At 59.5% G+C, this 23,810-nt stretch overlaps 1 protein-coding gene across 3 annotated transcripts; it reads right to left on the bottom strand.

Annotated features, from left to right (window-relative positions):
- Positions 1 to 323: 323 nt before the first annotated feature.
- Syngr1 (synaptogyrin 1) lies at positions 324 to 23,119 on the bottom strand. 3 transcript variants are annotated; one of them, XM_046429693.1, is made up of 4 exons: positions 22,965 to 23,119; positions 8,511 to 8,748; positions 7,324 to 7,469; positions 324 to 3,451 (listed from the first exon to the last, which is right to left on the bottom strand). In XM_046429693.1, the coding sequence occupies exons 1-4, from the start codon at positions 23,061 to 23,063 to the stop codon at positions 3,230 to 3,232; spliced, it is 705 nt and encodes a 234-aa protein (XP_046285649.1). In that variant the 5' UTR covers positions 23,064 to 23,119; the 3' UTR covers positions 324 to 3,229. The 3 variants fall into 3 exon arrangements, with proteins under 3 accessions (XP_046285649.1, XP_046285650.1, XP_046285651.1); XM_046429694.1 differs by having other exon boundaries at positions 324 to 3,385; XM_046429695.2 differs by lacking the exon at positions 324 to 3,451 and adding an exon at positions 5,401 to 6,099.
- Positions 23,120 to 23,810: the final 691 nt, after the last annotated feature.

Genomic DNA, 23,810 nt, shown 5'->3' with positions numbered 1-23,810 from the left:
TGTAATTAATAGCTTCCTGTGTAATTAAAAATTAACCGAACAATAATAAATAAATAAGACATGGCCAGGCACTGTGATGCACGCCTGTAACCCCAGTTACTTGAGAAGCTGAGGGAAGAGGATTGCAAGTTTGAGGTCTGCCTGGGCAACTTAGCAAGCACCTGTCTCAAAATAAAGAGGAAAATGGGCAGGGGATGTAGCTCAGTGGTAGAGCACCCTGGGTCCAGTCCCCAGTCCTGCAAAACAAATAAGACATGGCCCAGGTCAGGGGAGACAGAGGCGATGGCAACGCCAAGCCACAAAGAAACACTGACAACTTGTGATCCGCTGGTGGGTTCTGAGTCTTCACTTTATTACTATGTCACCAGAAGTCACCACCTTCACTTGGTTCACCACAAATGGACAGATGTCATAAAGGAGGGTGCCACAGGGCCACTGGATTCACTCTTGAGAGACTTGACCAGGTAGTGGTGGGGGTCTAGATGGGGGCCCAGGATGGGGACCACCCTTCACCACACGTGCGCGTGCACGCACACACACACATAGATATATTTGTGGAGCCTTATATTATACATCTTATATATAGAAAATATATATATTTATACTATACACAGGCAGTACCGCTGCGGGAAGGGCCAGGGCACCCAGACAAGGGCTGTGGGCACCAGGGGCTGGGAGTGTCAGGTCAGGGGCAGCGCTGGGAGGTGGCTGGACCAATCCATCCTCCATAAACTCTGGGCGTCAATCCCCCTTCATGCTCCTTAGAGAATCAAAGGAGCCTTGGGCCAAGGGTAGCAGCCCCCAGGGGTAACAAATGGGAGCTCTTGGTACATAGGAAGAGTCTGGGGCCCTCAAGAGTCTTTGAGATCGAGATTCACCAGGGAAGGAGGGAGAGGGGAAGCCGATGCAGGCCCCTGGGAATTAGCCCCTCCATTATCACACCTCCAGGTGGATGAGGAGCCACCCAGGCCTGACGGCCCATTGCACAGGATCATGTCAACTCAGGAGGCAGAAGAGAGGGCTCCCCACCTCTTGTTCTGTGCTTGACCTTGGACAGATTACTGCCTTCCTGTCCAGACTGGAGCCTTTCTAAGGGTCCTTGCAGCTCCACACTGTGGAACCCATTTCCAGGGCCTCTTGTGCTTGATGGGGAAGGGGGAGTCCAAACCCTGCAGGGTTGGGCTGAGGGCGAGGTGTGGGGCACTTCTCCAAGGAAAATTTGGGAAAAAAAAGGAAAGCAAAGGGCATTGGAGGAGCCAGAGGGGATTCGAGATGCCGGGGCCTCGGGCTCAGGGCCCCAAGGGGCTGTGTGCAGACAGCAGAAGGGGGATGAGGCCTCCAGCAGCACTCAGGGGTGTGTCCCGTCCAAATCCTACCCTCGAACATCTGTCACCCTGTCTCATTTTCACAGAGAACCCAGCTGCTGTCCAGCTGTCTCAGGCCTTCTGCCCCCACTGCCCTTGGGGGGCCTGGACAGACCCAGTTCTGATCCACGCCCACTGCTAGCTTGCCTGTGCTCACGGAACCTCAGCGTCCCTTCTGTTCAGGGGGACAGTGCCGCTCCTTCCCCGCTCCTGGCCCACCTCAGGACCCTTGCTCAGGGGAGCCTTGGGCTCACGGGGGTTTGCCCCACGCCTCCCGCCCTCAATGGCTCTGTGTACCTTTTCTGGCTGGTGCTTGTCTTCCCAATGGACCATAAGCTCTGAGGGCAGGGAGCAGGGACCATGCACACCCTCTGTGTCCCCAGCACAGGAACCTGACAACTGGCTGCTGAGAGTGAGCAAGGCAAGGGGTGAAGGGGTCAGGGGGCGAGGGCTCTCTCTCCCCATCCCTGTGGCCAACCCACAATCCCCTCTGCTCTGCTGCCTGAGGTACTGGCTCGTATGCACCGGGCAGAGAGGTGCAGGAGGACGGACGGCACAGACACGCAGCCTCCCTGTCACTTGCAGCTCAGGGTGGAGGAACCTTATGCAAGAGCCTTCCCTGCCCAGCTCAGAAGGGCCCGCTATGCCCGCAGGCCCCACCCATGCCTGTGTCTCAGGGGTCGCCAATGCCCTACCCACTGCAGCCCAGTCACCCTGAGCCACTCTGCACCAGCCGCCCTCCCTGGGTCCCCTTGGGGGCTTTGCACTGCCTCCCACAGCAGGCCTCTGGAAGGCCAGGGAAAGATGCCTCATGTCCAGGGTTGCTCCAGCCGGAATCCCTGGCTGACCCCAGCGAGAGGAGGATGAGTGTCCCAGATCAGGCAGGGTATCAGGCACCTGCTGGGTGACTGGGGTCAAGAAACCCAGGCAGCAAACCCAGCTCAGCTCCACCGGCTCATTGGGACCTTGGGCCAGCCCTGCCCCCCACCTGGCCTTCTTACCCACCAGCCCTGGGCATGGACCTGGGGAGCCAGTCGTTTGGGAGACCACAGAGGGAGTTGCTAGAGCTCCCTGCAGGACATAGAGCAGGAAGCACGGGGTCATGGGCAAGCAGGGTGAGCACCCCGGGAGAAGGAGAAGGCCAAGGGTGGGCACCCACAGGAGCAGGCCCCTGGCTTGCAGCAGGATTGTGGTGTCTTGGGGCTGAGGCGCCCATGGCCCCAGGACGAGGACACCACGGAGCCAGGCTCGTGATGCGGGGGGCGGGCAGGGCAGGAAGAGCGGGCAGGCACCATCCTCGGGGCTTCCTGCCCAGCCCTGCCTTCACTGCCAGCCTCCTGAGCCACCTGGGCAAGCAACCTTGACCTTCCCAGGCCTCGGCTTCCTCAACCTGCCAGTCCTAGCAGGTCGGGTGTGTTGACAGGTTCTGGGGGTGACAGCCTGAGCCCCGTGCCACCAGACCTCTGGGCATCACCCCAGCCCTGCCTTGGTGCTAACAGGGTTCCCTCCACATCTCACCCAGCCCTTGACAGGGATCACCTCTGCCTCTTTCCCATGTGTGCTGAGCACAGGCCTGGCACACAGCAGGCGCTCAACAAGCACTTGAGGACACAATGAATGAATGCACCTCACCCCTGTCCCCCAGTCCCTGCTGGGCACATGCCCTGGACACACTTGCAGACTCAGGCAGAGAGAACCCAACACCTGGCTGCTCCCACCCCTCCAGAGCTCCCGGGACCTCAGTGGAACACCTTGAGGCTGTGGGGTGCTGGGCAGGGCAGCCTGGGAGGGGAGGGTGTGGGGCGGAGAGCAGGGCAGAGGGCGGGGGCAGGGCACGCGAGGATGGGGCAGGCGGTCACTGCGGCTCAGTAGCCCTGCGACTGGTAGCCCTGGGGCTCAGTGTCAAAGGCGTTGGCCGGCTGCTGGTAGGTGCCACCCATGCCGGCGGGGTCCGGCCCGGTGCTGGGCTCCACGTAGGGGGCGTAAGGCATGCTGGAGTCCTGGCTGGGGTCCATGTAGTCCTGGGAGAAGAGGGCCGAGTCGGCGCCAATCTGGTACCGCTGGAAGGCCAGCACAGCCTGGCCCGCCTGGGGGCGGGGGCCAGCAGGGACAAGGACAGGTGGGAGGGGTGGTTAGGGGAGAGACAGACAAGAGCCGGGGTTAGTGGAAGTTAGTTCACAGGACACAGGCAGTAGAAGGTCTCAGGCCCTCAAAGCACTGAAGTGAAAGTAAGTCCAACTGGGGGCAGGAGGGCCGTCCTGGCGGCCACCCTGCCTGAGGCCCAGAGGTCACTCTAGGCCACCAAGAAGTCCTGACCTCTACTGTGGAGGGTTAAGATGGCCCCAAAGCCCACAGCCTCCTCCTCGAACTGTGACCTCAGGGCTGCTCTGTGGAATGGGGCAAAAAGTTTCTTAATAGGTCAGAGAAATCTTGGCACCTCCTAAAAGCCATCCTCTGTCTTGCAGCTAGGCATAGACACCTGACTAAGTTTTAGCCACTATGGTGCCCCCATGTTCTCTGTCCCACTCTCTGCTCTGATACCTGGAACACAGATGTGATTGCTGGAGCTTGAGTTGCCAAAATGGACCACAAAGTCCATAAGCTACATTGTAGGAGGGAAGATGGCTGGGTCACTGAAGACCTCAGAGCCACTGCGCCAGTCCTGGGCCCCTCCATACACCTAGACTTCTTTGAAACCGCGGTTATTTGAGATTTCCATCACTTGCTGCTCACTCTAATTCTTGCTGAAACACATGGTCAGAGAAGTTTGGGAAACGGAACTAAATGGAAGGAAACTAGTTTCAGGACCATAGGACTTGCCAGATCCCCACGGGGGAATGGTGGCACCCAAACTTTGCTAACCTCATCTGACCCCACGCCCGGTTCTCCCAGAGCCCAGGCGAAGAGACTCGGCTGTGCACACATGCGTAGGGACATTCTTTCTCATTAAAAGCAATTACACTGTCTTCAGGACAACGACGCTGGTCACTCTGAGCTAAGGGTAAATCAAATTCGCCATCAGAATCCAGCTCAGAGGTCTGGTGACGCCTGCTCTGGGGATCTTCAGCCTGGGGACCCTGCCTGGGGGAGACGCTGTGCTGAGCACCCCGGCTGCAGGGCTGGGAGACGGAGGTCCCCAACTCCTTCCCCACAGGGCCGGGGGGAGGCAGCGGGGGCACTCTGCCCAGGAGGCGCCGGGAGCGTGGTAACTAGGTGCCAACTGCAGCGGCCTTGGCAGCCCTTGCTGGGAAGTGGGTGTCGCCACAAAGCACCACGGTCCCGAGGAGGGCGGAGCAGACCCGGAGAAGCTGGGCTGAGGCGTCAGGTGGCCTCTGGGGTTGCCCTCGGTGCTGGTCTGGGGTCCTGGCTGCTGGGGCTCGGAGACTGGGCCCTGAGCTGTCAGCAGCCCTAAGGGACAAGGCCTGCGGTCCTGGCCCGTCCGGCACTTCTACTCCCACTGTGGAGGCTGGTCTCCTTCAGAGAGGCAGAGGGCTGGCCCAGATGACCTCGGTGAACCCTTTTCCGAGAGGCTCTGGCCATAGGCAGCGAGGACTGTGGCTGTGGTCAGCCCCCACCCTGTGGGCTCAAGGCCCCATCTGGCCACCACTTCAATGGGCCACAAGTTGGGAGCAGAGGCCAGGCCTGGGCTCCCACTATCCAGGCCGCAGTAGGTGGCTGGGGTCCTTGGACACCTGGCCCTCTTCCTCAGAACAGGCACATCCCTGCAGCACGCCCGCGGGGCAGCAGCCACCTGCACCTGCAGCGCCCCCGGCTCCCGGCCAGGAGCCACCTGGGCTCAGCTCCACCAAGCCGAGGCCCTGCCCTGAGGCCTGGATGCGCCACTGCCTTCTGCTGCCCTAGAGTAGAGCAAGAGGCAGGCTCCTGTCCAGGCAGCTGAGGGCACCAGGGAGGCCAAGCCTTCGGCAGAATGAGAATTCACAAGAGGCTCCCTCCCAAAGCGCTGATGGAATTGCCCCTGACTGTGGGGAGGATAAGTGAGTGAGTGAGTGAGTGAATGAGTGAATGGGTGAATGAATGAATACAGAAGCTGACATTTATTGAGCATTCCTGTGCCAACCTTGAAAGGTTGGTCCATTATTACCTGTCAGTCCAGGAATATGGACTGAGGCTCAGAGAGGTACAGGGATTGCTCCAGGTCACACAGCACACAAGAGCAGAACCAAATCAAAAGGCCTCTGACAGTCCAGGCCAGGCCCCTCTCGGCAGCCAGCCTCCAGGGAGACAGTAAGACCATCCTTCATGCCACAACTGTGGCCACAGAGATCATACGGTGCCTGCAGCTCAGCACCTTGGACCATGGACACCCTTGGCAAGCCCGTGGATGGAGTAACCTCCAGCCTTCTAGCAGCCTGTAGCCCATTGGGGAGGTTTTGGTGTCTGTCTTCCCCTCCCAGCCTGGGGGTTCCTGGGGAGCAGGATCCCTGTCTAACTCAGCACTAGGCACAAGATAGCTGCTCAATAAACGTTTACTTAATGAATGAATGGACAAAGAACGGACAAAGGAGCAAGGAGTGAAGGAATGAGCCAGGGAGGGTCTGACTCTTCCAGCCGTGCCCTGCCTGGGGTCCCGGGTATCTTTGGCACTAGGTGGGCACGGGGCTCCCTGCTCTGCAGGTTGGGGCTACGGTTGTGCCGAGGCGGGGAACAGTGTGCTGTATTCCTCCTGGAAGGTAAGGTCCTTGAATCTGCGCACGGCCAGGGCTGCAGTCAGGCTCTGCCAGGAGAGAGCAGGGGTGAGGCCGCTGGAGTGGAGCCGGAGGGCAGCGGTGCTAGCAGGGAGGGAGGCCTTGGCACCTCGGCCAGGTGCTTCAGATAGCCCGGAAATGCTGGTGTCCCCTCACCTCCGCTCCTCTGTGGGCCCCACCTCTGGGCTAGCTGCCTCCAAGCTCTGCCTGCAGGCGTCGGGGCCCAGTTCTGGGTGCCCCTCTGGACTGAGATCCCGTCTCCCACCCAGACTTGAAGACATCAAAGCCTAGAGTGGCCCTGGCTGGCCCACGGGGACAGGGCTACCGGTTTCCTCTCCAAACTCCAGCTCCAGATATTGTGCTGTGGGTTGGGTGTCCCCAAAGAAAGTGCAAGTCCAGGGACCCTCGAGAAGAGACAGAAGTCACCGCAAGAGGGTGGAGGAGCAGGGAGGGCTGGGTGCACGCAGCCTCGAAGGTCTCCTTGCAGGAGGCTGGGCGGGGACTGCGCAGCGGGGAAGGGAGAGCCCTTGAGGGGGGCCTGGAGCTGGGGTGACCCTGGATCTCAGGGAGAAGAGAGACTTCCTAGACTTGCGGGAGGCCAGGCAGGGTGCCCACAAAGACCCGGTCTCCAGCCTGGTTCTCAGGGGCCTGCTCTCTTTGACTCACAGGATATATATTTTTAAAAATGTGAATAAATTACCAACACGTGAAGATCAGATTTCATGTGAAAATTTAAATTTCTTGTTTCTCTGGAAAAATTTCTGCATGGCCACAGGCGCTTTGCAGAGGGGCCCCTTAGACAGAGCGCACACGCCACCTGGCCACTCACCTGCTCTCGGCCCTGCCTGGACACCAGGGTTTGTGATCCCCCCACCCCACCGGCCATCTCCAATCCCCTCATTCTCCAGATGGGAAGACAGAAGCTGGGGAATCAGAGGCAGCCCCACCGTGTGAACCGGGTCTCCTGAGCCTGGGAACCTTGAAGCCCCACCTCCCTGTCTAGGGCTCCACCTTCCCATCTGTAAAATGGGATGATAAATACCATCCAGAGAGCCCAAGAGTTTATGACCTTGGGGCAGCTGCTCTGAATCAAAGTGAGGGCCTTGGCTGTGCCCAGGGCGGCAGCAGGGCTGTGAGGCCGGGCTGTGAGGCTGGGCTGTGAGGCCGGGCCTGCAGGTGGAGCTCCAGAGGTAGCCAGAGGACCTGCCGGAAGGCTGCCCCCTGGGGGCTGGGCCTGTGGCTGCTGTACTCACCCAGGTGAAGATGGAGAAGAAGGAGAAGGCGATGGCGGCCCGGGCGGCGTCCGTACCCTCGTTCAGTGGGTTGTCCTTGGGCTTGGAGACCTGCCACTGGTTGGCCAGGTAGCAGAAGCCCACAAACCACAGGAAGGCCCAGAAGGCTGGGGTCCCGGGGGCCAGGCAGAACAGTGAGGGTGCAGAGCGTGAGGGACAGGGTGTGTGGAAAGCAAACAGGGAAACCGAGGAACAGGGCAAGTTCACAAGCAGGTCTCCCCCGCTCCCCACCCCCGGCGGGCAAGGCAAGGGGGAGGGGAGCAGGAGAAGGTGCAGGGGGAAGGGAGGAGGAGGAGCGGGAGGATTCAGGCAGAGGCAGAGGGGGAGGCCACAGGAGGTCAAGCCAGGGTCAAGTGGACAGGGCAGGGTGGGGCAGAGAGGGAAGGCCACAGCAGGGGGGAGGGGAGGGAGGAGGAGAGAGGGAGAGAGAGCAGTCAGCTCAGGCCAGTGGTTCTCTAACCGCCAGACACCAATTTATAGCCACGTCCCTGACTAGGCCCACCTGAGGCCAGCCGCTGTCCAGGGAGGAAGGCTGTGGCGCCCCTGCTCAGGCTTCCAGAAAACTAGTGGGGATTTGGGGGAAGAGGCTGGTGTGGGGGCAGCTCCGGGGGTGGAGCCTCACAAAGCCCCCTAGTTCAGAACGGGCCCTCTGAGACCTGGGGTGAGGCTCCGAGGGGTCTGTGGTAACATGATCTACCTCCCCGGGGCACTGCTGGGGACCCCTGGGGCTCTGCGGGAGCTTGAGAAGCATTGATTTGCTTGTGGCTCCTTCTAGAAGGCCTAGGGAGCCTCAGGCCTGGAAACCGGGGGAGTTCCCTCCACTGAGCAGATTCTGCAACTCACAGGACACCGTCAGGGGGCCGGGCTGAAGGTCACTTCTGAAGGGCAAAGGGTGGCAGGTCATGTCATGCTAATACCAGAAGAAGGGGGTCGGGCTCCAGGGACCCACACTGTGTGCCAGGGTCCCATGGCCCTGGCTTAATTTTCACAGGCTCCGCCAGGAGGGGGCGCAGCAAGGCTACTCTGGGGTCTCAGGCCTTGCCAGCCACCTGACAGACCCTGAGTCTGTCCCCTCACCCGCCTTCACCTCGGTTTCCTCCTTGGAAAATGGGGAGGGGGCGGCGGCCACGTCCCCCAGCAGGGCTCACCCGAGACGCCGATGTCGGACAGGACAGCCTTCTTGCGGTCCTTGACGCTGCTGATCTGGGGGAAGTAGACGTCCAGGGCCAGGTAGAGCAGGCAGGTGAGGAAGGCCAGCACGCCCACGGCCACACCGTAGCTGCAGGCGCTGGCGTTGCGGTTGTAGATGCAGAACTCCTCGCCCTCCGAGGGGCTGTTGAGGTAGCCCTCGTTCACGATGGAGCCGAACACCACGATGGAGAACACCTGCAGGGGTGCGGGGTGAGCCTGGGGGGGCGCTGCCCCAGCCCCGGGACCTGCCCCCACCCCTCTGACCTCTCTGAGCCATGGGACAGGCGGTGAATGGGCATTTCAGAGAGAGGCCCAGAGGCCCAGAGATGCCCACCACTAGGGCAGCTTGCCTGGGGTCACACAGCGCAAGTAGGGTCAACTGCTTCCTTTCTGAGCTGCAAGCGCTAACCCCTAGCCAGAGAAACTGTCCTGGGCCCTGACACCAAGGTCCCCTAGTCAGGGCCCAGGACAACAACAAACGTGTTTGTTGCCTTAAGACTTGAGTTTGGGGGCAGTTTGTTACACAGCATCAAGGCTGGACTAGCCCCAGAATGGGGAGCCTTTGGCCCTCCTAGTGTGAACATGCCCAGCCCCACCCCACCCTTCCCTCTGGGGTCTCAGGCTGTGTTCAGTCCCTGCCCTGTTGCCAGCGCCAACAGCAGTACCACATGTGCCATCTCATGTAGATCCTCATCGGCCCCCAGACAGGCATGTTTCAGCTGGGTAGGCAGCAGCTGAGGTGGCCCCAATGACCCTGCATCCAGCAGTGCATGACCTTGTGTCCCTAAGGTCCCTTGAGAGTGCTGGACCTAGCAATTTACTTCTAACAGACAAAAAATATGGCAAAGGTGATGAGGTCTCCCTCCTGGGTACAGGTCACGAGAAGCCCTGCCCACCCCCAGCTTGTCCCTGCACCAGTGGTGGAAGCCAGCATGGTATTCTGAGCTCCGGAAAGAAACAGCCAAGAGCCCCCAGGAACTGAGACCCCCCGCAGGCTGGATTCCTCCAGTACAGCATTAGTGAAGTTGAGACTGGATCTGCCCCTGGGGGACTGTCAGATGAGACCAGGGCCCCTGGCGGGTGCTGTGGGTATGGCCCTGTGACAGCCCTGGAGGCAGCAGCACCCAGCAAGGCAGAGCCCTGCCCCACAGAAACTGTGAGGCAGCCGTGTTTGTTGCCTTAAGACCTGAGTCTGGGGGCAGTTTGTTACACAGCAGTAGCTGTTGAATACATCAGTACCACCAGCATTTTACCAATGTGGTGATGAGGGCATGGGTATTAGTGAACGTGCCCAGAGACACAGCCTGGGATGTGGCACAGCTGGGCTCTAAGCCCAGGGGACCCGACACCAAAGTCCATGCTTTTTCCCTGGGCTGCCTGCCTCCCCGGAAACCACGAGGAGGGGACCCAGAGCTGAGGCACATACACTCCAGAAGATTTGGCCCCAAGTGTGGCCGCCGGTGGCAGACCTGGCAGGGAGTGCTATCGTCCAGGTCCACTTGTCTTTACTTTCCATTTTTTCCTGAAAGGAGGGCATGATCAAAAGTGAAGACCCTGGGCCAGGACACGATTTCCAGCCGAATGCGCACTGGCAGAGGGACCGAGAGAAACGAGCAATGGCTCGGCCGCGCTAGGGTCGTCGTTCAGCCATACGGAGGGACAGATGAAAGGTGTGGAAACCAGGGAGAACCAGGGAGAGGTGGCGAGCATCCGGCGGGCAGCAGGGAGAGTGCGCCCCCGCCACTGAGTCAGGCACTGGTGAGGAATCGCAAGCTGCGCGAAGGTGGCCGCAATAAAAAAAAAAAAACCCGAGGCGTGTCCTGGATTGGCCACAGCACCCATCTGCTAGACCTGGTTGGGAGGCCCCTGGCGGAGGCAGGGCGTCCTGGCTCATGGCTCCGCCCACCACGGCTCCGCCCACCACGGCCCCGCCCACCACGGCTCCGCCTCCTCTCCATCAGCCCCCAAACTAACAGGGCAACAGGTGCAGCCCCAATGGGCAGATGTCCTGGCGTCGCCAGCACAGGCGGGAGAGGGCCCAGGTCTCCGGATTCCCGCCAGAGCTCCTTTCACCTGGCCAAGCAGGTGCTCAGCCTCAGGGCATCTGTAGAAAGCGTGGCATCAGAGGGACCAGCAGGGAGAAAGAACTGGAGCGGCATCAGTGCGACTGGATCAGGCAGCTGGACCCGAGTCCAAGTCTGAGGCTCAGAAGACAGAAATAGAGTGACAAGAAGCCAGGCTTCAAAACAACTGTCAAAGGGGCTCCTGGCCACCCCTCAGGCAAAGCAGACTCTGCACACTGCAGGGAAAGGTGGGCTCCTATGAACTGTGACTTTGAACCCTGGCACTGCGACAAGCTCCAGTTTGCAACCAAAAACTGCCAGGGCAGGAGTCTGAGGTCTAGTCCTGCATGTCGCCAGATGTCACCAAACCATCAGAAAAGAAAAGACTCTTGGGGGGCTGGGGTCTTGGCTCAGAGGTAGAGCACTTGCCTAGCATGTGTGAGGCCCTGGGTTTGATTCTCAGCAAATTCTCAATAAATTAATAAAATAAAGGTCCATCAATGTTAAAAAAAAATAAAAATAAAAATTCTTGGTTAGAGAAAATTTTTCACACAGACCTGTCAGACCCAAAAATGAGGCCTGCTGCTCACACTGTGGGATCCTGGGCAAGTAATTTGAGCCTCAGATTGGTCCTTTATAAAAATTAACTTCTTAATATGGAAAGCAGTATGAGATTTCTTGGAAAATTGGGAATGGAACCACCATTTGACCCAGCTATCTCTCTCCTCTGTCTATACCCAAAGGACTTAAAAACAGCATGTCGCAGGGATACAGCCACATCAATGTTTATAGCAGCACAATTCACAATAGCTAAACTGTGGAGCCAATCTAGATGCCCTTCAATGGATGAATGGATAAAAAAACAATGGAATATTATTCAGCAATAAAAGAGAATAAAACCATGGCATTTGCAGGTAAGTAGATGGATTTAGAGAAGATAATACTAAGTGAAGTTAGCCAATCCCAAAAAACCAAATGCCAAATGTTTTCTTTGATATAAGAAGGCTGATTCATAGTTGGATAGGGAGAGGGAGCATGGGAGGAATAGATGAACTCTAAATAGGGCAGAGGGGTTGGAGGGAAAGGGAGGTGGCATGGGGTTAGCAGGATGGTGGAATGTGATGATCATTATTATCCAAAGTACATGTATGAAGACACAATTTTGGTGTGAATGTACTTTATATATAACCAAAGATATGAAAAATTGTGCTCTATATGTGTAATAAGAATTGCAATGCATTCTTCTGTCATCTATAAATAAAAGCATAAAAATGGGAATAAAATATGAAACACAGTATATTGCCTATCATAGGTTAGAAATTTAATAAATGTGATTTTCTTCTAAAAAAAATAAATCAACTTCTTGGCTGGAGTGTAGCTCAGTGGTAGAGCATTTGCCCGGCATGTGCAGCCCTGGGTTCTGTCCCCAGCACACACACAATTTAAATGAACCTCTCCTCTGGGGAGACTTAGACACACAAATACCAAGAGCCAGGCAGCATCCCGTAGGCAATTAGTAAGGGCTCACTTCCTTCTCCAAAGGCGCAGGAAAGAAGGACCCCTTTGGGGCAATACTTCCTAACAGACCCACATTCCCTGTGGCTGGAAAAAAGCCACTGCTGCCTGAAAGAACCCCCTCCCAAAGCAGGAAAACTCAGGCTCCCAAAGGCCAAGAGGAGAGCCTGGGAGGGAAAGCAGAAGGCGGCAGCAGAGGAGCAGCGGTGAGGCTGGGTCCTCTTGGTCCTTGGAGAGGCCAGAAGGAAAGAGCTGCACACGTGTCCCCAAGAGGGGAAGCGCAAGATCAAAATACCTGGGAGGGACAGGGCAGCTCAGCTCAGGACAGCCTCCCGCCCCAGCAGGCTGCAGTGGCCCTGTGCTGGGAGGGCCACCAAGGCTGGCCTGCTGAGACCCTGCTGTGGGGAGCTACCAGTGGGGCAGGAGTCCAGCCGCTTGCCCAGCGGTCGCTTGCCCAGCGGTGGCCCCGGGCAGTGACTTAACCTCTCTCGGGTGACTCCAGGAGCCACGGCAGACTTAAGAGCTGTTGAGAGACCAGATCTGACTTAGGTTTGAAAAGAACCTAAGGGGGTAGTGTGGGGGGAAAGCTGGGGGGGAGGGGCAGCCCCAGGAACATGCCAACAGACCCTGCCAGGGAACGAGGGGGGTGCTGAGAAGGCGGGCTTGGGAACAGATGGCGCACACCCCAAGATGCCACGTCCCTGAAGGCCAGGGGTCCAACATGAAGACCAGGCTCAGGAGGGGAGGGAACGTCTCTAGGAGCAGCCCCCCAAGAACAGGCCAGGCCTCAGGTTTCCACTGCTGGGCCTCCCACAGTAGGAGGCAGGAGGAAGGGGGACTCTCTCCGGCCACTGGGTGTCCCTGGGACACTCGCTCTGGGTTGGGCCGAGTCGGCACCGGAACCAGAGTCCCTCTGAAGCCAAGGTTCCAGAGGCCAGCCAGCCTCCATGAGTGACTCGTTAAGGCTGATTCTGCAGGGACAGCGAGGCACGCCCAGGGCACCCCAGGAGCCACCGGAGAACGGGATGTGACACCAGTGGCCAAGGCCTGGGGGAAGTTCACACAACAGCAGACCTGCGGGGGGAGGAGAGGGGCCTGCGGAGCCAAAACCAGGGGCCCGAGACCTCGGGTGACAGCTGGGCAGGACCCAAGGAGGCCGCTGGGCACCCATAGGCCCAGGAAAAATTGCCTCTTTCCCTTGAGCTAAAGAAAAACGCGAAGAACAAGCACCAAGCCAACAGCCAGGCCTCTCCCGCGGCTCCCACCCTCTTTTGAATCCCATCCCGAGTCTTTTTAGAAACAGCTCCAGATGGCACTCCATGCTGGTCCGCGTCAGACTCAGAAAAACAAATCTGCAGGAAGCTCGGGTTCCTGGAATCTCAGGATCTTTTCTTTTTATTATTATTATTATTTTTTAATTATTTAGTTGTAGATGAACACTCTACTGCTGAGCCACAACCCCAGACCCGAATTCCAGGATTTTGGGCTCATGAATTAAAAAACACAGAGAATCAGAGACCCAGGGATGGACTAGGTCTCTGTGGCCTGCAGGCCTCTGTCCCTGCCCCTGGCCTGTTCCGCCACTCCACAGGGAGGGGATGGCGCAGACACAGGCTGTCAAGAAGCTGTGCGCCTGCTGTCCCCTGCCCAGGGTGTGTCCCACCTTTCTGTTTGTCAGGAGCCTTGGAGACCCTGCTGGGTTGTGGTGACACCCTCGCCACCTTCTGGGACAACCACCTTCCCAGTCACTCTCCCCCATGTCAGTACCCCTGGTTGGGACTTATTTACCCATCTGTCTCCCCCGTGAGACCTGGGCCCGCGTGGGCTGGGCCCGAGGGGAAGAAATCCCACTAACCCTCGCCAAGACCCTCCGAAAGAAAAATAAAGGTAAACACATCTGCATGGCGTAGCCTCAGGCCACTGCATAGAGGGGGACCCTGAGGTCAGAAAGGCCCGTGGCAGGCGCTGCAGCAGGATGTAGAAGCACAGTGTCCAGTGGGGTCTGTCCACTAAGCCCATTCCAGATGACAGCTGTGACCTCTGTGATCAGCTCCCTCCCCATGAAGGAGCAGACTCCAGACCCACACTCCAAGATCAGCAGGAAACCAAGGAGCGGCCCCAGTCCATCCCTGAGCCCCGCCCTATAGGGCAAAAGGGGGCCCTGGCCGCCCGTCTTGATTACCAGAGGATGTCTCCACTTCAGATGGAGCCTTCAGGCGTGCCAGGGGCTCGCTGCCCTCTTGATGGCCCAGGCTGCTAGGGAGCCGCGACCAGCGGCCGTGGGGTGCAGAGGTCACTACCACACCCATGGACAAGTGCAGGGGTTGTCCCAGATAAGCTGCAGAAAACGACACCTGGCGGCTGTGGTACCCCGTCCTCCAGCACCATCTCCGGTTCTGCACAGAGATATCTGTCCCCAAGCCAGGCAGCTGGGAGGAGCCCACGGTCCCTGCCCTTCACTGCAGGCAGCCAGGTGGCCTGCTCAATAGCCCTCCATCTGTGGCCTTGGCTACTGCCCACATCCAGATGCCTGGTACTCCCCCTGGGCTTCCTTGCCTCCTCCAAGGAGGCCCTGGCAACAGCGGGGCTCATCCTGCCACCCTCCAGTCTTGCCACCCCGCCCAGCTAAGGATGGAGTCTACTCTCTAGACAGCTCAGAGGCCCGGCTTGGGCCACCGATCTTGCCTCCGGCCACTCCTGGCCTCCCCAAGACCTCAAGCTACCCCCTCATCCACACGCTGGCTCCCCAACTGCTGCAGCCCAGGCCCAGTCCTGGCTCTGCCCTCGACTTCCATCCTTCCTCCAGCATCCTCAACCCTCCCAGCCACTCCTGGCCACCCTGCTCCAGCAAGGACAGCAGTCTTGCCCCTCACAGCAGTCAAATTATGTCACTACCCTGTGGAAGCCCTTCCCCTGAGGCTCATCCTTCCCAGAATTACAACCCCCTCCCCTATGAACCCCAGACCCCATGAAGGTCTTCTTCCATCCCCTCCCCTACTGTGGCCTCAGGACCTTTGTCTTGGCTGCTCCCTGGGATACCTAACTTCCCTCCTGAGGTCCCTCCTCTGAAAAGTCCTCCGAAAAGCCCTCCTCAGACTCCAGATCAGCAGTGTCCCCTAGTCCCCCAGTGCTCTCCTTGACAACACTGCTCCTCCCTGTTGTTGGGTGAAAGTCCCTTCCCAGACTGAGGGAAGACCCTCGAGGGGAGTGAAAGCCGGTTGACAGAGGCCCAGGCAGCCACCAGGGAGCCAGGAGAAAGGGCTCCCCGCTAGTGCCCCAGCTTGGGCCTGTGCCCCAGCCCAGGCCTCACCTCCTGGGAGTTGGGCCCTGCCTGCCGGAGGCACCTGCCCCAGGCCTGATCCCCCTCCTGGGCCTGGGAAAGGCCGGGTGCTGCGAGGGCCCCCTTCACAGCTCCACAGGGCAGGGCTGACCCGAGCTCTTGTGGTAGAAACGCCAGCACAGGGACAAATGGCTGCGCATGACACCTGGCTCCCTCCTCCCTGCCCTGCCCTGCGGCCTGGGAGGGACCTGCAGGGGATTAGGTGGTAATCTTCACACAGGCTCTAGCTGGCCAGCAGGGCCGGGCTCCAGATGCTGAGATGTGGGTGCAGACTGACCCTTCTTCACCCTCCCGGGGCTGTGGAACCACAGGGGCCCTGAGGTCTCATCAGAGAGGGACTGAGCCCAGGGAGGGCTCACCTGACTGGCCCAGGGCCCCTGGGTGGCAGAATTACCTGCACTCCTGCCCCGAACTGAACCTCCAGCCAGAACCTCCGCCAGCCCAGGCCCTTGGGAAGCAGGGAGGCGGGGGTCACGGCCTGGGGAAGGGCTGTCAACCAGCACTCCCGGCCCCTGGCCCCAGGGGCTCCCTCACCCAGGTCTGTCTGCTCTCCTCGTCTGGGTCCGCCTGCCGGCCGGCCCCCACATCAGAGCCAGCTCAGAGGGAGAACCCAGACCCGGGCCTGCCTCGCCTCCTGGAGAGACCGGCGCCAGGAGGGGAGCCCCTGCTCTGAGGGTTCCCGCAGCCATCACCCTGGGCACAGGGCCCATGGGGAGTGGGCGCAGGTGGGGATCCAGGAGGCTTCACCCCACCAGCCGGGGAACGTGAACTGAAGTGGGGCGGGAGACCTGAATGGGGACAGTGGTGGAGGGAGGGAGGCAGGGCAGCCAGGGTCCCTAGCCTGGGACAGTGACCTGCAGCCCCTGCCACGCCTCACCTCTGCCCACGCACCGCCCCCTTCTCTGCCTGACGGGCTCCAGTGTCCCCTCCCTGTCCCTGGGCCTGAGCTAGTGTCACCTCACTCAGGTACGTGCTCGCCCCATATTTTACCTGGGTTCCCGGTTCCCTCCACTAGAAATGAGCCCTCCCTGGCCAGCGTGGGGCACCCAGGGCCGACTCTAGCCCACAGGGTCCTGTCCTGCGCGGCTGGGATCCGATGGGAGGACAGGAAAAAGCCCTCACTGACACCCGATGCTGCTCAGAGATCTGCTAATGACAACCAGCCACCGGATTTGGCAAGGTGAAGGTCACAGATGACCCTGACAAGATGGGACAGCCGGGAGAGGCTGCTGGGGTGTGTGACAGAAAGCAGGAGGCCCTGGACACACAGCCCCTGGACGGGACCAGAGACACGAGGGGGGTCTTCCTCAGAGGCGGCTTCGCCCATCATAAGTTGAGGAAGAGCCACGAGGAGAGGGCGAGCGGGGAGGGAGGGGAGGAGCTCTGGATCCGCGGCCTCGAGCACGAGAGGGACACGTCTAGTGGCCTGGTCCACGAACAGGAGTGATGACCTAGGAGGAGGGGAGGGCGGCGGGCCGGCTGAGCTGTGCTGGGGGTGCCCCGTCAGAAGGGCCAGAGCTGGGGCTCCGTGACCAGCCGAGGCCCCAGGTGGACCAGGGCTGAGGGTGGTCAGCAGGTGGGTCAGCAGTGGTCCAGGCCCAAGGAGCCCTGGAATCAGGGTGAGCGTGGGGAGCTGGAGGGGGAGGGGAGGGCTGGGTACCTGGAGGAGGCCGTGAACAGCCCAGGTTTGGCTGAGACAGTGGCTGAGGCAGGTGACGAGAAGACTGTGGGAGGAGGGCGTCTGGGTGTGGGAAGGACCATGGAGTGGGCATGACAAGAACCAGGACTGAGGGCAGGAGTGGCATCAGGGGACATGTCCTGGGCTGTCTATTTGGAGGGAAGGGGCTTCCTACCTGATGCTTCAGAAGAATGGCCCCTGGTGGCCTCAGAAGCCAGGAGGAGACCTTCACCTCTAGGCCCCACCAAGCTGGCTGACCAGAGGGTGGGGGACAGGCCAGGTTACAAGGCAGTCAACGTCAAGGCCACAGCTACTGGGAAGACTCAGGGACACAGGCCACGTCCCACCCCATGGGCTACGAGTTACTTGGGGAGCCTCAGCTAACTGGGGTCCTGGCCACCAGCACAGCGTGGGCTTGATGGCTTGAGGCCACCCTAGCTAACCAGCTACCGGGTCCCTTGAAGTCCCCTTCACCTGGCGCCTGCCTTCCCAGCCGAGAGGAGCTGGGCAAACTCCATCTCTGCAAGAGGGAGCTCCCCCAGAAACACGGGGACACGGCCACCTTCCCAGACTCCAGTAACATGCTCTGCCACACACGAGGACCCCCCCTAGGGAGCTGTGCTGCAGGCCACCCAAGAGCATGGGGGGACATTCTTGATTTGTTACTTAAAGATGGACATGCCAATCCTAAATTGCCTGCCTGGAACCCTCTAGAAGCAGGAGTGGGGTTCTGCAAGACCAGAAGGCTTGGGAACCGCAGCCCGCTCCATCTGGCCTCTTTTCGATTGACAGATGGGGAGACTGAGGCCAGGGAGCGCTGGCATCTTGCTCAGGTCACTCAGTCAGCGAGGGCTGGACGGGGCTGCGACAGACACTCCCACGCCCCGCCTGCCTCCCCTCCAGGACAGCCAGTTCTTCAGGTCTAGATGCCAAGTGTGGCTCCTCCAAGCCCCGCCATCTGCCTCCCGCCTCCCGTGGGATCTCCCCCCCTCACAGCCTCTGTTCTTTCTTCTCCAGCCAAGACTTGCCCCGCGGCTTTGCCCAGGCAGGTCATGTGGGGCTGGTCAGGTGCCGCTTCCCGCGTGGCTGGGGACTCCCTCAGGCGGGGCCGTGGCTCCCTCCACCCAGCACTCAGTCTTCCTCTCGAGGCCTCAGCTTCCATCTACAGGGGGACAACAGAGCCCTCCAGGAGCTCACCACCCTCCCCACACCCGGGCCAATGTGGCCTCCAATCCCTGGTCAAGGCCAGGAGAGGCAGGGGTCTTCCTCAGTCCCCACGATGGTCCTTGAGCTAAACCCCAAGACTCCCTAGGCTTCCCAACCCCCAGCTGCTCAAGATACAAGGCAGAAACCCAAGAGCCCACGTCTCCTGCAGGGGGTGACCCCAACAGAGGCTGGAGAGAGGGGCCGCTCAGGAGTCGCCGCAGGCAGGCAGGCAGGCCAGGAGGAAGCCGAGACAGTCGGCCATGAACGCCAAACAAGGCCATGGACCCACCTCTGCCTAGGTGACAGGGCCATGCCTGGTGTGGGAAAGGGCAGACCAAACTTGACCACACCTTTCCAGCAAGGACATCAGCCCCCAGAGGCCTCTCCGGGCCCAGCGCCCCTGAGACAGCCACAGGTGCTTTCAAAACACCCTCCCCCACCCGAAGCCCTCTCTCCAGCTCCCCATGTCCTCAGATGAAGTCCAGCTGGTGTCAACCAAGACCTCGCCAGAGCCACCAGGCAACCTCTTGACCCCTGTCACTGTTACCTACACTCCCTGGGGCCCCAGTGGCTCATCATTTCTGAAACCCAGCCTCACCTCATGCCTCCAGGCATTCGCACAGGCTGCTCCTCTGCCAGGAACGTCCCTCCTACCTTTGTTTGGTACTAGGGGTGCTTAGTGACAAGCCATATCTCCAGCCCTTTAGAGACAGAGTCTGGCTAAGTTGCTTAGGGCCTTGCTAAATTTCTGAGGCCAGCCTCAATTTGTGACCTTCCTGCCTCAGTCTCCAGAGCTGCTGGGATGCAGGCGTGTGCCACTGTGTGCCATCTGGCCTTCCTACTATTTTAACAGCTCAGTTGTCACCTCCCCTGAAAGCGCTCCAAGACAGAGGGGTCTCCTACCCCCAGGGCTTCCTTTTCTTAGTGATCTGAGCCTCCTGGGCAGTGCTTGCCAGCTCAATTCTGTCCTCACTGGACCAAGTGCCCCTGAGTGGGACATAAGCTGGCACAGAGCAGGGGACTTGGTATCTGTGGAATGAGTAAGTCAGCTGGCCAGGGGCTCGGCCTTCCCCCGGGACCTCTTCCTGCTGCAGTAGGCTCCAGAACTTCTCTGCAGGACGCCCCGACATGCAGCCTGGTGGGGAACAGGCGAGGGGGCTCCTCTGGAGGCTGCTGCATCTGCAAAGCGAGCCCGGCTTCTCCAGTCAGGATCCACTGGGATGATGGTGGGTTGATAAAACCCAGGTCTGGCCTTGCCCAGCCTGGGGGAACAGTGACACAGAAGAGCCTTGGTCAAGGGACACACCAGGCTGAGGGCGCCTGTGGCTCAGGGTCCAGGGCTGGTCCTGCTTTGGGGAGGTCCAGCAGCTTGCCTGGTTTAGGGGCCCTCCTTAGGAAAAACAACAGAAAACCACCTTTCTTGTAAGATTGTAGAAAACCACAAGTGTAGGTGCACATACTGGTGGGGACCTTCAGAGCTGCGATGGGGGCCTGGGTAGTACTGGAGTACCAGCTCAGTTCTCTGGAACTGAGGGGCTCCCAGGATACAGGACTTCCAGTGCCTTTTCCTCCAGGAAAGTTCTGGCAGCCAGGATGAATCAGTCACCTGCATCTCAGAGTTCAAGCTCCATCAGCTTCACAGGGAAGCCCTCTGGGTGCAGGGGGACTGGGAGCTCTGAGGGCCCTTAGCTGGCTGCATCTGCCCCCGGCGCCCGAGTGCACTAAGATGTCTCAGCACACCACAGACTGCCGAACGGCAGCTCCTCCTAGACCCTTCACATGGGTGTTTTTGCCCAGTTTTCTCTATTGTGGTAAAATACATGTCACATGAAATTTGCCATCTTCATCGTTTCTTTTCTTCTTTTTCTATTTTGTAGCGTTGGGGATAGAGCCAGGGCCCTGTGCATGCTAGGCAAGTGCTCTATCACTGAGCTGCACCCCTACCCCAATTTCACCACTTCTAAATGGACAGTTGAGTGGTATGAAGCACGTTCATGTTCCTGTGCAAACATCATGTGTGATTTCTACATTTTCCAATAATCAGCAGGTATTATTATGATGACCAGAAAAGAGAACTATTTATTTCTTGCAAAGCTTATTTACAGGTGCACACCTGCAATGCCAGAGACCCGGGAGACTGAGGCAGGAGGATCACAAGTTTGAGGCCAGCCTGGGCAACTCAGTGAGATCCTGCCTTAAAATGAAAAATAAAAAGGTCTGGAGATGGAGTTTAAAGATAAAGTGTCCCTGGGTTCAATCCCCCCCTCCAAAAAAGGTGTCAATGAGCCTGTATCAGATGTCTCTGCCCCAACAAAGGTGAGGAGCACTTTGTATCTAGGTGTGTGAGCACTGCCGGGAGGTGGAGGGAGAAATCTGGGCATTGGATGGGGTTGCTTGATACCCCTTATGTCCTTTCCAACCCCGAACTTCCAGGATTCTGCACTCTTCCTTTATTGAGCATTATTTTTTGGTACTGGGGCTTGAACCCAAGGGCACTTTACTCCTGAACTACAGCCCAGTTCTTTCTTTCTTTTTCTTTTTTTTTTTTTTTGTGGTGCTGGGGATTGAACCCAGGGCCTTGTGCATGCAAGGCAAGCACTCTACCCACTGAGCTATATCCCCAGCCCCCAGTTTTTGCTTTTAAGTCAGTCTTGCTAAGTTGCCCAGGCTGACTGTGAACTCACCATCTTCCTGTCTCAGTTTCCAGAGTCTCTGGATTACAGGCATGCGCCACCACGCCAGGCTTCCTCTGCCACTTTCATGCTCAGTAACCTGAGGCCGGGACTGCCTCAGCTCCTCAGGTGTTGGGGAGCTGCTGCGCCTGCCCACCATGGGTACTCCATCCAGCTATTTTCCTTTCTCCCGCTTGGAATGTCCTTCTGTCACCCCGATGTGCACAGTGCAAACCCTCCTCCTCCTGCCAACTTGACACCCCCTTCTCCATGTAGGCCACCAGTTCCAGGGCAGGGAGACTCCCCTGCCTCCCATGACCTCGGCCTGGGGGCACCTGGCACTCTCTCCAGTGGGACTGTGGGCTCCCCAGCACAAGGGCTGTGTCTGAGTCATGCAGCCCTGATTCCCTTAGGGCTTCACAGACTCAATAAAGCTCTGCTAAATGAAGCCATCACGGGAGAAATGACCCAAGCAGATAAAACAGCACACCCCCACACAAGCCAAGCCTCCCAGGCCAGAGGCCCTAGGGCTGGCAAGAGGGAGCAGTGCACACAGCCAGTGAACTTGACCAGACAGGTCCCCAGGGCCCGCCAGGGCCCGCAACTTGCCGCAGGCCTGCTGGGGTCTCTAGGAGCCCAGATGAATTCAGTGCCACAAACCCTTGTGGATATTCCTGGGGTGCCAGGACACAAAGACAAACAGAACTGGGCTTCTCTACCCTTAAAAAGCTCCCCATCTGGTGGGCCACCCTTCCTATGGCCTCAGGAGGGGGTTTTAACTTTTTTAGATAAAGAGTTGCTTCCACTTTGGGAGGCCAGAGATTCGTAAGTACCCAAGCTGTCTCACCTACCAGATCCTGATATGGCCCTGAAAAACCCCAGAAAGAAAGGCACTTCCGAACGGTCGGGGTCACAAACAGTCCCCTGACAGTCTCCAGGCCCAGAATCCCCAATCCAAGCTCGTCTTGTCTGGGCCCAGCAGTAATGTGCCCCAAGACTACAGAGGCAAGACCTTCCTTGAGTGTGTTTCACAATGACCAACCAACCTCAGGGAGCCCCAAGCACCCCCCCAGCCTTCTTTCCCTGGGATGTTGAACCCCCACTCTGCTCACTGTTTGGGGATTCAGATCCCCAGATCTGATTAAGAACCCACTCAGCACTGGGGGTCCTGGGCTTCACTGGGCTGCAGGTCCAGAATGGGCCCCTGTTTTCACTGTGGGGAGGGGATTTTCCTCCCAGACACACGCGCCCCAGAGACATCCAGGTGTACCCTAGGCGGGGTTAGGGACTCATAAAATGTAAGCGGCAAGGGGGCCTCAAGGAGGCTCCGCCCACCTGCTCTATAAATAGGGAAACTGAGGCATGACAGAAGCGGTAGCTCTCCGCACCTCGGATCTGAATTTCTCCTTTCCAGTTAACATTTCCTGGGTGGTTCCCTGCCCAAGGTCACGCCGCGAAGGAGATGCAGATCCTGGTGGAACCCAGGTATCCGGCTCAGCTCCAGACCCCTCGCTCCACACTTTCCCAGCCGGGCCACAAAATCCCGGTCCCCTGTCCTCTACTAGAGCGTCCAGGGCAGGCGCGGCGTGCGCCCCGGCGAGGTGATCCACGCCCTGATCCGCTTCCCTCCTGAGGCCACCTGACCCGCGCGGGGTCCCCACGGTCGCGCGCCACCGGAGCAGCTAGCTGCAGAGCCGCGGTGCGAGGTCACGCGATGGGGGCGCGGGGCGCACAAGCCGGGGGCCCCGGGAAACGGGGTCCTCGGGAGCCAGCGCCCACGCACGGGTCGGGGAATGGGGACGGCGGCGCCAGCGCGGCCAGCAGGGCAGATCCCGCCCGCGGTCGCGTCTCCGCGGGGCCCGGTGGGGTCGGGGTCGGTCCCGGCGCGCCGCCCTCCACACCCCACCGGCCTGGCCCTGCCACGCGCCTGTCCTTACCCAAGACACGACGCGCAGGATGGTGTGCGGCTGCCGGACCAGGGTGTGGGGGTCGAAGGCGCCCCCGGCTTTGCCCGCTCCGTACGCACCCCCTTCCATCGTGGCTGCACCGCGCGGCGCCCCCCGCTCGGCGCGTGCCGCCGGCCCGTGCGCGTGCGCGGCGCCCCCGCCCCCTCCCCTGCGCGCAGCCGGCGCGGCCCAGGGCTCCCGCCAGGGGGCGTCGTGCACGACGGGCCCAGCTCGCGGGCGCGGGCGGGGTCTGGGCGGCGCGCGCCCGGCTCGCGGGGGACGCGCGTGCTGGGGGCGCGCGTGCTGCGGCCCCGGGCGGAGGACGCGCTCGTCGCTAGCGCGGTGACCTCTTTGCAAAGTGAGGGGGAGGAGTGGACTGTGCAGCCCGTACGGACGCGTCCGGTCCCGGGCGCCCTAGAGCCCTTGGCTCTGCCTGAAACCAACTCCGTGATTATGTATGGGTTTGCCCTTTTCCTGTCACCGTCTGCCCCAAATATAGAGAGGAAAGGGGGCGCCTCCGTCCCCGTCACGGAGTGTGTGGCACACAGTAGGCGCCGCAGGGACATTCACCGCGTGAGTCAGTGAGCCGGGAATGAGTAACCTCCTCCCAGAGCCCCCAAGGCAGCCCCGCCTCCCGGGACCACCTCTGCACCTGGCTCCTAGGTGACGTCATGCGAGTCCCAGCGCCACCTCCACCCGCTCCTGGAGCGACCCGGCCCAGGGGCAGAGACTGGGAAAGGACAATAAATTCTTTGTCAGACTTCCGTCCTGGTTCCCATCACCCTGCCCCCTTCCTTAATTCCAGATTAATTATGTAATTATTTTTCGCTGTCTCTG

The sequence above is a fragment of the Marmota monax genome, unplaced genomic scaffold, assembly GCF_021218885.2.
Source record: "Marmota monax isolate L192 unplaced genomic scaffold, Marmota_monax_Labrador192_F-V1.1 WCK01_AAM20220418_F8-fsc00051, whole genome shotgun sequence".
Classification (NCBI taxonomy): domain Eukaryota; kingdom Metazoa; phylum Chordata; class Mammalia; order Rodentia; family Sciuridae; genus Marmota; species Marmota monax.
The sequence above is the reverse complement of the archived record's forward strand: the minus strand, read 5'-3'. Positions and strand labels throughout refer to the sequence as shown.

Bases quoted from the DNA above. Each gene is read 5' to 3' on its own strand.
- Syngr1 (XM_046429693.1), bottom strand. From the start codon at position 23,063: ATGGAAGGGGGTGCGTACGGAGCGGGCAAAGCCGGGGGCGCCTTCGAC. The intron at 8,749-22,964 runs GTAAGGACAGGC...GCACCCCTGCAG, and splicing joins TCCTGCGCGTCGTGTCTTGG to GTGTTCTCCATCGTGGTGTT. The intron at 3,452-7,323 runs GTGAGTACAGCA...CCCCGCCCCCAG, and splicing joins TCTTCTCCATCTTCACCTGG to GCGGGCCAGGCTGTGCTGGC.